This window comes from Saccopteryx bilineata, chromosome 5 (genome assembly GCF_036850765.1).
Source record: "Saccopteryx bilineata isolate mSacBil1 chromosome 5, mSacBil1_pri_phased_curated, whole genome shotgun sequence".
In the NCBI taxonomy this organism is placed as follows: Eukaryota; Metazoa; Chordata; class Mammalia; order Chiroptera; family Emballonuridae; genus Saccopteryx; species Saccopteryx bilineata.
Window position 1 is genome coordinate 8,377,544 of NC_089494.1, and position 12,996 is coordinate 8,390,539.

General features: G+C 43.4%; 1 protein-coding gene across 1 annotated transcript in view; it reads right to left on the reverse strand.

Annotated features, from left to right (window-relative positions):
- LOC136306421 (uncharacterized) overlaps positions 1–12,996 on the reverse strand; it is an 87,584-nt gene that overhangs the window by 15,354 nt on the left and 59,234 nt on the right. The window contains exons 25-28 of the mRNA XM_066233013.1: positions 12,296–12,358; positions 8,419–8,562; positions 7,400–7,543; positions 6,637–6,720 (exon numbers count right to left, since the gene is read on the reverse strand). Coding sequence (XP_066089110.1) covers positions 6,637–6,720; positions 7,400–7,543; positions 8,419–8,562; positions 12,296–12,358 — 435 coding nt within the window. The remainder of the gene's footprint in view (positions 1–6,636; positions 6,721–7,399; positions 7,544–8,418; positions 8,563–12,295; positions 12,359–12,996) is intronic.

A 12,996-nucleotide genomic window follows, 5' to 3' on the forward strand; every position in this document is an offset into this window, starting at 1 on the left:
TGTTTGTATCTTCCTTGATTTCTTTTATCAATGTTTTGTAATTTTCCGAGTACAAGTCTTTAGTCTCCTTGGTTAAGTTTACTCCTAGGTACTTTATTTTTTTGGTTGTAATTGTGAAGGGGATTGTTTCCTTAATTTCTCTTTCTGACTGTTCATTGTTGGTGTATAAAAATGCTTCTGATTTCTGAGTATTGATTTTATATCCTGCCACTTTGCTGAATTTATTTATCAGGTCCAGTAGTTTTTTGACTGAGACTTTAGGGTTTTCTATATACAATATCATATCATCTGCAAATAATGATAGTTTTACTTCTTCTTTTCCAACTTGAATGCCTTTTATTTCTTCTTCCTGTCTGATTGCTGTGGCTAGGACTTCCAGGACTATGTTAAATAAGAGTGGTGAAAGGGGGCACCCCTGCCTTGTTCCTGATCTTAAGGGTATTGCTTTTAATTTTTTCCCATTGAGTATGATGTTGGCTGTGGGTTTCTCATAGATGGTTTTTATCATGTTGAGGTATGTTTCCTGTATTCCCACTTTGCTGAGAGTTTTGATCATGAATGGGTGCTGGATTTTATCAAATGCTTTTTCTGCATCTATTGAAATTATCATATGGTTTTTCTCCTTCTTTTTGTTTATGTGATGAATCACATTGATTGATTTACGAATATTGTACCAGCCTTGCCTCCCCAGAATAAATCCCACTTGATCATGGTGTATGAGTTTTTCCATATATTGTTGGATCCGGTTTGCTAATATTTTGTTGAGGATTTTAGCATCTATATTCATCAGAGATATTGGCCTATAATTTTCTTTCTTTGTGTTGTCTTTGCCTGGTTTTAGAATCAGAATTATGCTCGCCTCATAAAAGGAGTTTGGAAGTCTTCCTTCCTCTTGAATTTTTTGAAATAGTTTGAGAAGGATAGGAGTTAGTTCTAATTTGAATATTTGGTAGAATTCCGTTGTGAAGCCATCGGGCCCCGGACTTTTCTTTGTTGGGAGTTTTTTGATAACTGTTTCGATCTCCTTTGGTGTAATCGGTCTGTTTAAGTTTTCTGATTCTTCCAGATTGATTTTTGGAAGATTGTATGTTTCAAGGAATTTGTCCATTTCACCTAGGTTGTCTAGTTTTTTGGCATACAGTTCTTCATAGTATTTTCTTACAATATTTTGTATTTCTGTTGTGTCAGTTGTTATTTCTCCTCTTTCATTTCTAATTTTATTTATTTGAGTCCTCTCTCTCTTTTTCTTGGTGAGTCTACTTAAAGGTTCATCAATCTTGTTTACCTTTTCAAAGAACCAGCTCCTAGTTTCATTGATCCTCTGTATTGTTTCTTTAGCCTCTATGTCATTTATTTCTGCTCTGATCTTTATTATTTCCTTCCTTCTACTACATTTGGGCTTTACTTGCTGTTCTTTTTCTAATTCTTTTAGATGCAGGGTTAAGTTGTTTATTTGAGCTTTTTCTAGCTTCTGAAAGTGTGCCTGTAGTGCTATGAACTTCCCTCTCAGCACTGCTTTCGCTGTGTCCCATAAATTTTGAGTTGTTGTATGCTCATTGTCATTCGTTTCTAGGAATTTCTTTATTTCTTCTTTGATCTCATTCTTAATCCATTCATTATTTAACACTCTGCTATTTAGTTTCCATGTGTTTGAGAATTTTTGAGCTTTTCTGCTGTGATTCATTTCTAGTTTCATGCCGTTGTGATCGGAGAAAGTGCTTGATATGATTTCAGTCTTCTTAAATTTGTTGAGAGCACTTTTGTGCCCTAACATGTGGTCTATCCTAGAGAATGTACCATGAGCACTTGAAAAGAATGTATATTCTGCTGCTTTAGGGTGAAAGGTTCTGAAGATATCTATTAAATCGAGTTGATCTAGTGTTTCCAATAAGTCTGCTGTTTCTTTGTTAATTTTCTTTCTTGAGGATCTATCTAGTGATGTTAGTGGGGTATTGAAATCCCCTACTATTATAGTATTGCTGTTGATCTCACCCTTTAAATCCATCAAAGTCTCTTTTATATATTTGGGTGCTCCTATATTAGGTGCATAGATATTTATAATAGTTATATCTTCCTGTTGGATTACTCCCTTTATCATTATGTAGTGGCCTTCTTTATCTCTTACTATATCCTTTGTTTTAAAGTCCAATTTGTCTGATATAAGTATTGCTACCCCAGCTTTTTTTTCATTTCCGTTTGCATGAAACGTTTTTTTCCATCCTTTTACCTTCAATCTGTGTGTATCTTTTGTTCTAAGGTGTGTTTCTTGTAGACAACATATGTATGGGTCCTGTTTTCTTATCCACGCAGCTACCCTATGTCTTTTGATTGGATCATTTAATCCATTTACATTTAAGGTTATTATTGATATGTAGTTGTTTATTGCCATTTTCTTCTTTAAAGGTGTATTCCTTTTTTTTTTTTTTTTTTTCTGTATTCTTTTCCCACTTTATCTGTTTACACCAGGCCCCTTAATATTTCCTGCAGCATTGGTTTGGTTGTAATGAATTCCTTGAGTTGTTTTTTGTCTGGGAAGCTTTTTATTTCTCCTTCAATTTTAAACGATAGCCTTGCTGGATAAAGTAGTCTTGGTTGTAGGTTCTTGTTCTGCATTACTTTGACTATTTCTTGCCATTCCCTTCTGGCCTCAAGTGTTTCTGTTGAGAAGTCAGATGTCATCCTTATGGGGGCTCCTTTGTAGGTGATAACTTTTTTTTCTCTTGCAGCTTTTAATATTTTCTCTTTATCGCTTAGCTTTGGTATTTTAATTATGATGTGTCTTGGTGTAGGTTTCTTTGGGTTTCTCTTTAATGGAGTCCTCTGTGCTTCTTGGATTTGTGAGAGTTTCTCTTGCATTAATTTAGGGAAGTTTTCAGCTATGATATGATTGAACAAAGTCTCTATCCCTTGTTCTTTTTCTTCTTCTTCAGGAACCCCTATGATGTGGATGTTATTTCTCTTCATGTTGTCACAGAGCTCTCTAAGAGTTTCCTCTGACTTTTTGAGTCTTTTTTCTCTTTTCTTCTCTGCTTTCATGCCTTCATTCCAGTTGTCTTCTAACTCGCTGATTCGATCCTCTGCTCTATCTATCCTGTTTTTAATTCCTTCCATTGTGGTCTTTATTTCTGATATTGTATTTGTCGTCTCCAACTGATTCTTTTTTATACTTGCTATTTCTTTATTTAGGTTTTCAAACTGCCCCTCCATTGTTGTTCTAAGATCCCTAAGCATCCTTACAATCATTATTTTGAACTCCGCATCTGGAAGTTTGATTATTTCCATATCACTCAGTTCATCTCTCGAAGGTGTCTCTTGTGGTTTCATTTGGATTGCACTCCTTTGTCTTCTCATCTTTTTTATTTATTTATTTATTTATTTATTTATTTATTTATTTATTTATTTTTATTTGTAGAGTTGGTTGAGTCTAGGCTTGGTGTTGTCTGCCTCCAGTTTTCAGTTGTGTTATTTTTAGGTCTTTGTGGGTTGGTATCAGCTATTATTTGTAATCCACTTTCGGATTTGGGCAGCTTTGAAGTCTTGATTTGTTTGTTTTCTTAACAGGTGATAGTCTTGTTAACTGATCTCAGCAGGGGGCTTCCTTGAAACTGTATCCAGGAATGCTGTGGGTGTAACCTGAGACGCTGAAGGTCTCTTCCACCAACTAATCTCACTGGGGGCAGGGTTTTTTCTCAGCTTCAGTAGGGGGAGGTGTATCTCAGATCTCCATGGAGACCTGAGTTACTGCCCCTCTTCCCCACTTCTTGTTTTCAGCTGTGTCTTGTTGTGCTGATTGGAGCTGGATAGATGTCCGGAGATCTCTGATCTGGAAGCACTTCAGCTCTGTTTTGTGAAAGGTTCAGTCCCTCCCCCAGCTATGGCCGCCTCCAGTACGAATGAGTCAGCTTTTTTATTTCGTTTCTTGCATACCTTAGCCCCTCACAGTCTGTCCCTCTCCCTGTCTTTTCCACTTGGGAGATAAGCTGGTCTTTTCAACCCACCTTGCTCCCTGGTCGCCAGGTAAGTGGCTGTGAACAGTAGTTTCTGCTCTTTTGCCTCTGTGAAATCCTCTCTGGACTCTCAGCCTCACCCCCCTCCTTCCGTTCCTGTAAGCAGAGGAGATTCAGGCACTCCTTACCAGGATTATTGTGGCTTCCTCTTTGCTCCTTGGTTTTTGAGAGCTGTTCTTGCAGTTCAGTGTTGGTTTTTCATGCTGATTTTTTCTAAATTGATTTGTATTCCAGTTTGGTGTTGAGAGCTGGGCGCCTGTGTATCCGCCTACTCCGCTGCCATCTTCTCTGTCTCTCAGCCATTTTTTACATTAATAATTCAATAGCAGCACAAATTATCCTATGATGATGTTCTAAGTTTGGTACTAATGACAATATTATCAACAAATACTGTGCTTATTATTCTCTATAGAATATAAAGCACATTGATTAGAGACTAAGAATATTACTTCAACTCTCTAGCATTGATAGATGTGACCATGTAGTAAAAAAGGACTGCTATTTAAGTAGTGTGTTATTGGTAAACTTTCAGTATATCAAACGATTGGGCTCATCCAGTTAAACAATGTATACAGTCTCTTGCTTCCTCCCACTTTTCAGTAGGGTCGAAGAAGTTACCATCAGTGCTGACAATGGTGCCCCGGAAGTAACCGAGTCAATGCACATGGAGAATGTCCGACTAAGATTCACCAGAAAGCACAGCTCTGAAGCGAGACCTGGATATTTGTTCCACAAACACAATGTGGATATTCTTGTCTGGTGCTATCTGGAGTCACAGATTCCTGGGTCTCTCCTCCTTTGCTCGAGTCTAAGGAGTCTCGTGGATTGATCACACTGCACAGGGACAGGATTCTCTGGGTGTCTCTGTGTGTGATCAAGAAACCAGGTCAGCAGGAAATTCCCTAATAGAACTTGAAAAAATCTTCAAAAGCCATGTAATATCATGGCCTGCACCCAGGCCACCCTGTCTGCCCTGCAAAGTCACCTGGCTTGTAGGTGAGTGATACTCCATCCCCAGAGCAGAGACAATTAACTCACTGGCAAGGGTCACCTCTGCTCTGTTTGACTCTTACCTTCCTACACTTCTCTCTCTTCCTCCTCTTACCCTGTTGTCCTTAAAACATCCTTCATCTGCAGTTTCTTCGTGGGGAGACCTCGGAAATCTTACGTTGATGACAGTGAGCTCCCTCCACTCCAGGGGTCCCCAAATTTTTACACAGCGGGCCAGTTCACTGTCCCTCAGACCGTTGGAGGGCTGGACTATAAAAAAAACTATGAACAAATCCCTATGCACACTGCACAAATCTTATTTTAAAGTAAAAAAACAAAATGGGAGCAAATACAATATTTAAAATAAAGAACAAGTAAATTTAAATGAACAAACTGACCAGTATTTCAATGGGAACTATGCTCCTCTCACTGACCATCAATGAAAGAGATGCCCCTTCCGGAAGTGCAACGGGGGCCAGATAAATGGACTCAGGGGGCCACATGTGGCCCGCGGGCCGTAGTTTGGGGACCCCTGCTCCATACCCTAATGGCCCCTTGAACTGTTTGCCAGGCTGAGAAATTATTTTCTCTTGTGTTTAGAGCCCCAAACCAGGTTTAGAGTCACCTTTTAAAGCAGTTTGCCTATACTGAGACCAGTTGGAATATGCACTCTCCAAAAACTGAAGTAAATTTACATTTTACTTTGATGGATCTAGTGGAACAATTAGAATATATGTATTATTTTAAATATTGTACTTTTGTAACAGCAAGACAAAGTAACATTTCTATTTGTTCTTAGGTGTTTTCCCGATGGGTTTTCCCAAATAGGCGTGTCTCCCATATGCTCTGAGCAAGCAGGACGGGAGGACCCCTCTGCAGTCGGTGCACTGAGGAGCTGCTCATCGATGACCACCCGGGCTGCACGCAGGATGGAGGAAACAATGTTTTGATACCCATTTCGAGTTCCAGTTTAAAGAGGAAATGACTCAGAATCCTGGACAGTAGTCTTGTCTTTCCCCTTATCTCCATGAGACTTTGTGGAAGACCTTGGAGTATTGATGTGACTGTGTTTTCTCATCTAGATGCCAAGGTAACAAGGTCCTTCCTGCTTACCCCTCAGGGTTGTTGAATAGTCACTATATATACCTGACTTGTTGAAGAACTCTTTAAAACACAGTACTTTGGGTTTCAAAATACCTCATTCACTTCTGCTAACACTAGACAGCTGGAGGAATTGATCCATGACACTATTCAAAGTTTGTGATCACATGACAATATGACCTTCCAATAAAAAAAATATTTAGCTTTCTTTCTCTGTACAAATCATTGTATAAATCCAACACTTTATAGTCAGAGAATTTGTTATTTTGCTAGCCTGTTTTTATTATACAATCAATTAACGGAGGCATAGATTGATTTTAAAAACCTATGAATTAATAAGCCACATATTCAAAAAATCCAACTATAATGATTTCTTATTACCATGCACATCCCCAAAAGTCAAGTAAAACAAATGCAGAGAGGGGGTCCAGGGGACAAACGGGGTCCAGGGCACAGAATGACCTCAAAAGAGACGTCTCAGGACACAGTGGCTCTGAATTCAGGTCCCAGCAGCCCCAGCCTTCCCCCCCCCCCTTACCGGGCCGCCTTTTCACTGCTGAGGTGGAAGCTTTGGGGGGCTTGTCTCCACCACCGGATTCTGCGGAGTCCTCACTCGGGATCACTGTGCAGAGAAGAAACCCCCTTAGTGTTTCAGATACTTCAGGAGAGCGCTAGGAAGAGCTGGAGCTACGTTAGCTCAGGTGACCCCGGCCTGTGCCCGACGGTGTGACCCGCAGGGTGCCCCAGGTCCCACACAGAAGGTGTCGGAACCCGTGCCCAGACAGCAACCCCGCCCGTCCTGCAGCGCGTCTTACCCCGCGCTCACTGTTCCACCCCCCACCTCCAGCCTCATCCACGTCTTCTTTCCTCCTCATCCCACTTCCTCACTTCCCCTGTTGGCTTGAACAATTTCCATTCTTTATGCCGGGCAGTGGTGTCTCATTTTATAACGCTCCTTGTCTTCATTGTTTTGTTTTCTTTCTCTCTCTCCTCTAATGAGTATCTTGGCTCCTCCATTTTCTCCCTTCGCTTTAACTCCTGACCCCATCACATCACTTTCCTGTCTTGCACAGAAATAGTCTCCCTGACATCAATACTTAAACCAACCACTTCTGCTTTTGGTTATTTTTTGAATAACTGGGGACCATTTCCTGCTCAACTGACTGCATGAGGCGCTGGTGCCCTCCTCTTCTGACCTCTAACCAAGGTCACCAGGACTGCCTCCATGGGCCCTGGTGACACGTCCCAGACCCGTGCGTGTTACCGGGATTCACATCACACATTCTTCCCCTCAGCCTTGCCTATTGTGTCAGACGCGGGGTTACAGTTGGTCCTGGCTCCGGCTTCCACTTTAATTCCTGATTGAACATATGGCCTTTTCGTTTTTATATGCATAAGCTCTGCAGAGCAGGAATTTCCTGGGATTCCGTGGTCGGGTGGTTTCACTATAGGACAAAATCGTAATAAAGGAAGAATTTCGTTTGTCTCCCCAGAGGGAGTGCGCACCCTCCCTGCCCTCAGCAAGCCCCCACCCCCTGGGGGCCCCTGCAGGGAGAGCTCCCCCTCTCCTGCTGCTCAGCTCCGCCCTTCCTCTGCACCTCTCCGGACTCTGGGGTCTTGTTTCTATTTCCGGTTTCACTCTCAGAGGAGAGACCTGTTTCATCTGAGAGGGTCCCAGGGCCATGGTGGTCACTGGGGACACCCCACCTTCTCAATGATGTTAGGAGCCGCCTTTTGTGCCTTCTTTGTGGTGACCGTGTGCTCTGATCAGACGATGCTCTGTCCTCTCTCTCCACCTGGTCCACTCCGGCCAGTCCTTCACTCATTGTCCTTTACTCATTCTGGACATAGCTCTCACTGTGTCCCCCCCATTTTCTCTATTTATTGGCATTCATTCCCCTCTGTACCTTCCTCTATTCATACTGTTTCTCTACATTTTCTATCGGTGTCCCCCAGGGCGCAGCAGGGTCAGGGGAAGCAAAGTGGGTGCCCGGGACCCACGAGGTGCTGAGAGTGAGCTCCTCCTCCCAGGGGTCCCGGGTCTCCCTGCCTGGCGGAGACCTGGCCCTGCTGCCCCGTCTGATTTTCCAGTGTATCCACGCTCTGTTACGTTTCCTACTTTCTTTTGCTTATTTCTGTTTCTTAATTATTGTTGTGATCATTGATTCCTCCTCTATCAGTTTCATCTGTCTTTGTATCTTCTCCATCTTAAGCATTCCCATCATTACCAAAGTTCTACTCTCCTGACCTCATCCACCACACCAGCCCCTCCCTCTGCCTCTCCCCCTCCACGCTCACCACGCCCAGGCACTGGTCTTACCTGCTGGCTCAGATGCCTGGGCACGTTGTTCACTCGCTTGTTGCCTTTCTGGTGCCTCTTTGCTGTTACTAGCAGTACCTGTTTTCTTCACATTTATCGGTCCGAGTTCACAGAGCTGCTCCCGGCGTTCATTTTCAGGTGAGGCTATAAGTAAATCACATTTTGATTCGTAAATATTTATTTGCCCCCTTCATCAGATTCCAACCAGAAAATACAAAGCTCTCTAAGCTTTTAGAGCAGAGGGAATCAAATCCAGGGAATTAGTTATACAACTGTTGGAAGAGCTGAGAAGTCCAAATGGAAGAATGAGCAATCTTGAAGAATGGTCAGCAAGACGCCATGGGAGAAAGCAAGGGTCAGCCCAGAGGCGAGGGTCACCAGGGATAAAGAAGCTGGACCATGCTGGCCTGCTCAGTGGGAGGCAAAGTGATGGTATCTGCAGCTACTGTCAGAATTGTTCCCCAAGACAGTGATGGGGAAATACCCACTTCTCTCGTGCTCCCACTAACCAACCTCCTGCAAGTGTCTCCTGGTTAGGAACCCAGCAGGAAGCCAGCAACCAAGGGAGCAGGCAAGCAGGTCTGCAGGGTCTGTGGCCAGAGACAGAGGGCGGAGCGGGGCAGGAAATGATAGAAAATAAATCCCCATGCAAACCACCCGGGCCAGCACACCCCATTCACCACAGTGAACCTCTCTGCTCATTATTGGTGCCGTTGACCCATCCCACTTGTTCCCACCACCTCAATAAGTTGTGCATAGATAAATATTTTTTTCAGGGCAGTTTAGATATTTTCATTCAGTGCTATTTTTCTAACAAAGCAATTTATGTAAAGTACAATTTAAAAATTAATCCCTACCAGCCTGACCCTTGATGGCACAGTGGATAAAGTGTTGACCTAGAATGCTGACATCACTGGGTCAAAACCCTGGGCTTGCCTGGTCAAGGCAGATATGGGAGTTGATACTTCCTGCTCCTCCTCCTTCTCTCTCTCTCTCCTCTCTAAAATGAATAAATAAAATCTTTTTAAAAGGCTATTAAAAAAGAAAACAAAAACCAAGGCACACATTTCAGTTAAAAATTAATCGCCAGCATTTAACACAGAACCTGGGCCCTGGTGCATGCTTGGTGCCACATCCCCAGCTCCTGGAGCCTTCTCTCTGGGGCTGGGAGGGGTGAGAGACCTTCTTTCCTTTACCTGTCATGTCATAGCTAGCCAACCCAGCTGAGTCAGACTCTTGGAAACATTTATTGGTGGGTTGCTGTGCATCTTTTGGGTTATAATATCATTGCCTCCTCTCTACACACTGTACACACACACACACACACACTCACACACACACTGAATTCCTTCTCTGCTCATTATTCGTCACAGTCTCTCCTCTCACTCCTTCCCATTCCCACCAGCTGCACTGGTAGGTGAACTAGTAAGAATATCAGTTGATGTGTGTTGAATATTTTATATTCTAAAATGGTAACTTTTTGACTAAATATGATTTGCCAGAAGTATCATGATGCTTCCAAAAATCCGTCTGTAAGGTATTTTTCTTTTATAAAAATATATTATTGTTATATTGCCTGCCCAGGCGGTGGCGCAGTGGACAGAGCATTGGACTGGGACACAAGAGGACTCAGGTTCAATACCCTGAAGTCGTCAGCTTGAGTGCAAAAGGTCACTGGCTTGAAGTCCATGGTCACTGGCTTGAGCCCAAGGTTGCTGGCTTGAGCAATGGGTCACTCGCTCTGCTGTAGCCCCCCTAGTCAAGGCATGTATGAGAAAGCAATCAATGAACAAAGAACTGATGCTTCTCATCTCTCTGTCTACTTGCCTGTCTATCCCTATCTGTCCCTCTCTCTGTCTCTCTCGCTTAAATAAATAAATAAATAAATAAATAAATAAATAAATAAAATTAATATAGAACATCTTTCTTTAAATAACACATCTCACTGAAAGCTCCATTATAAGGCCTGCTATGGCGCAGCAGTGGCCTTCCATGTCACTCATATCCAAAGGAGAATAATGGAATAAAGACACGAAGCTTCTTATAGACTAGTCTGCTCTCGGTGGGGAACCTGTGTTCCCCAATTTATTTCCCTGGGTCTGAGTCTGGGCTTGCTTTTATCACTGCTCCATGGCCTGGGAGATAATTACGACCACCATGGACATATGTGAGAGGAGAAATCCCAGAGTTTACTGTAGTGGGTTCACCTCAGGCCCAGACACCAATAATGATGAAGATTAAGAATAGTAATAATAACAAATGCACAAACACTGGTGAAGTACCAGGCGTGATTGAGAACGCTTTACACGGCGTAGCTGTTAAAAATCCATCACCCTGTGAAGTAGGTCCCATTATCAGCTCCTTTTTAAAGATACTGAAACTGGGGGTCATAGAGGGGAAGTCACTTGCCCAAGGGCACAGGGCAGCATTTGAAGCCAGGCCACAGGGCACCAGACCTCCTGCTCTGACACTCCCTACAGCAGAGCTCAATCCCTTGTCTCAGTGGCTGAGCTCGCACAAGTAGCCAAAGTCTCTACGCTGATTCTTTGTCCTTGAAAAATGAAGACAATACGCCATCATTTTAAGGTGCTTGAGAATATTAAATAAAATATTACCAATATTACTGTAAAAGATATGGTGACTGATTAGAAATTAACTTGTCAATCTTGACCAGGTGGTGACACAGTGGATAGAGTGTCAGCCTGGGATGCTGAGGACCCAGGTTCGAAACCCTGAGGGTCACTGGCTTGAGAGCGGGATCATAGACATGACCCCATGGTTGTTGGCTTGAGCCCAATGGTGGCTGGCTTGAAGCCCAAGGTCGCTGGCTTGAGCAAGTGGTCACTGGTTTGGTTGAAGCCCCTGGTCAGGGCATGTATGAGAAGCAATCAATGAACAACTGAAGAGTCACAAGTTGATGCTTCTCGTCTCTCTCTCTCCTATCTGTCTCCACCTGTCCTCTGTTTTTCTTTCTCTCTCTTTCTTGCTAAAGAAAAGGAAGAGAAATTAACTTTTCATGATTAATATCTTAAATTTATAATATTTTAATTTCCCCTTGATTGGAAAGGAAGAGAGAGAGGGAGGGGTAGAGAAAGAATAGAAGAGAGAGAGAGAAAGAGTAGCATCCAACTCGTTGTTTCACTTAGTTGTCCCGTTTAGTTGTGTATTCACTGATTGCTTCTTGTAGGTTCTCTGACTAGGGATCAAACCCATAACTTCTGATGCAATGGGTCGACACTTTATCCACTGAGCCACCCAGCCAGGACCTAAAATTTATAATATGTTAAATATTTTAATAACTATAGTAAGAGTGTCATATACTGAAGGAAGGTGAAGAATTGTAAACAGTGGTTACCAGCTGCTAAAGCACCAACTGTTTTATTCAGAGGTCATCTGGTGTTTTTAGAGCAACTCCTGGCCTGCTGCCCCAGGGATAATGAGAGAGGGTTTGCATGGGAGGCACATGGTGTCCCGTGTAAAGAATCCAACAAGTGAGGGACTCTACACCCAAGAAAAACAATCATCACCACAGAAACACTTTCTGCAGTGCTGGCCACTGCTGGATGCAACGTCAACTAGCTGAGGCCACAGCCTAATTCAAACAAGATGGACACAGAAAGCCATGAAGCCACACATATGGACAATAGGTCCCAGAGTTTTCAACAACTGGCAGCAAGAGCATTTGAGAATGAGAGGAGCAACCCGCCCAGGCAGCCCAGTGTGTGAAGGCCGCTGTTGAATCCTTGCGGATACTGCAGGTGCCTAGACAAACAGCTCTGGGCCATCGGCACTAAAAAGCCACGGCGCTCCCAGCACAGCACATGCCAGGACAGGACAAGGACAGCAGAGGGTCACAGAGCAGTCAACAGCAACAGACCTCTGAGGTTCAAGGGTTCCGGGAACAACCAGGTCAGGTTTTGATACCAGTTTGCATCAGTTTCTGGGGGGAAAAATTAGAAGTTTATTTCAGAAATGGAAGTATGGGCTGTGCCATTCTCCCCTCCTCCCCTTTTAATTTTTATAATGTGGGACTTGAAGACCCTTCCCCCCAGGTATCAGTACAGAGCGGCACCCCTGGCCTCCGTCAGGACACTCGCTGTGTCATCCACGAAACACTTGGTAACTGGAGATGGTTTTTCTTGTCACTCACGGCCACAGGGCACCTGTTTTTGTGTTCAGCTCTAGCTCTGATGGGCCACCTTCCCTGACTTCCCATTCCCTTCACCACACACCCCCCTCTCCTGTCTGTCCCTCTGCCCTGTGGGCCTTCTCCTGAGGTCAACCCCCCTCTCCTGTCTGTCCCTCTGCCCTGTGGGCCTTCTCCTGAGGTCAGTGTCTGATTCTCCTGCACGTCCTCCAGCTCCTCATGTTCTTTCTCTATATTTCTCTCTGCAGATATTCCCCCATTTTTGTTCCATGTTTCTGTCTTTTCCATGAGATGACCTGAGTGTGTACAGGGTTAAGAACACAGGCTCTGGGTTCAGAATGCCTGGTTCATCCTGCTCATTTGACCCCAGGTCAGCCACCCACATGGTGTCTCTGGATTTCAGTCTCCTTTTCTGTGAATGAGTGGAGAGT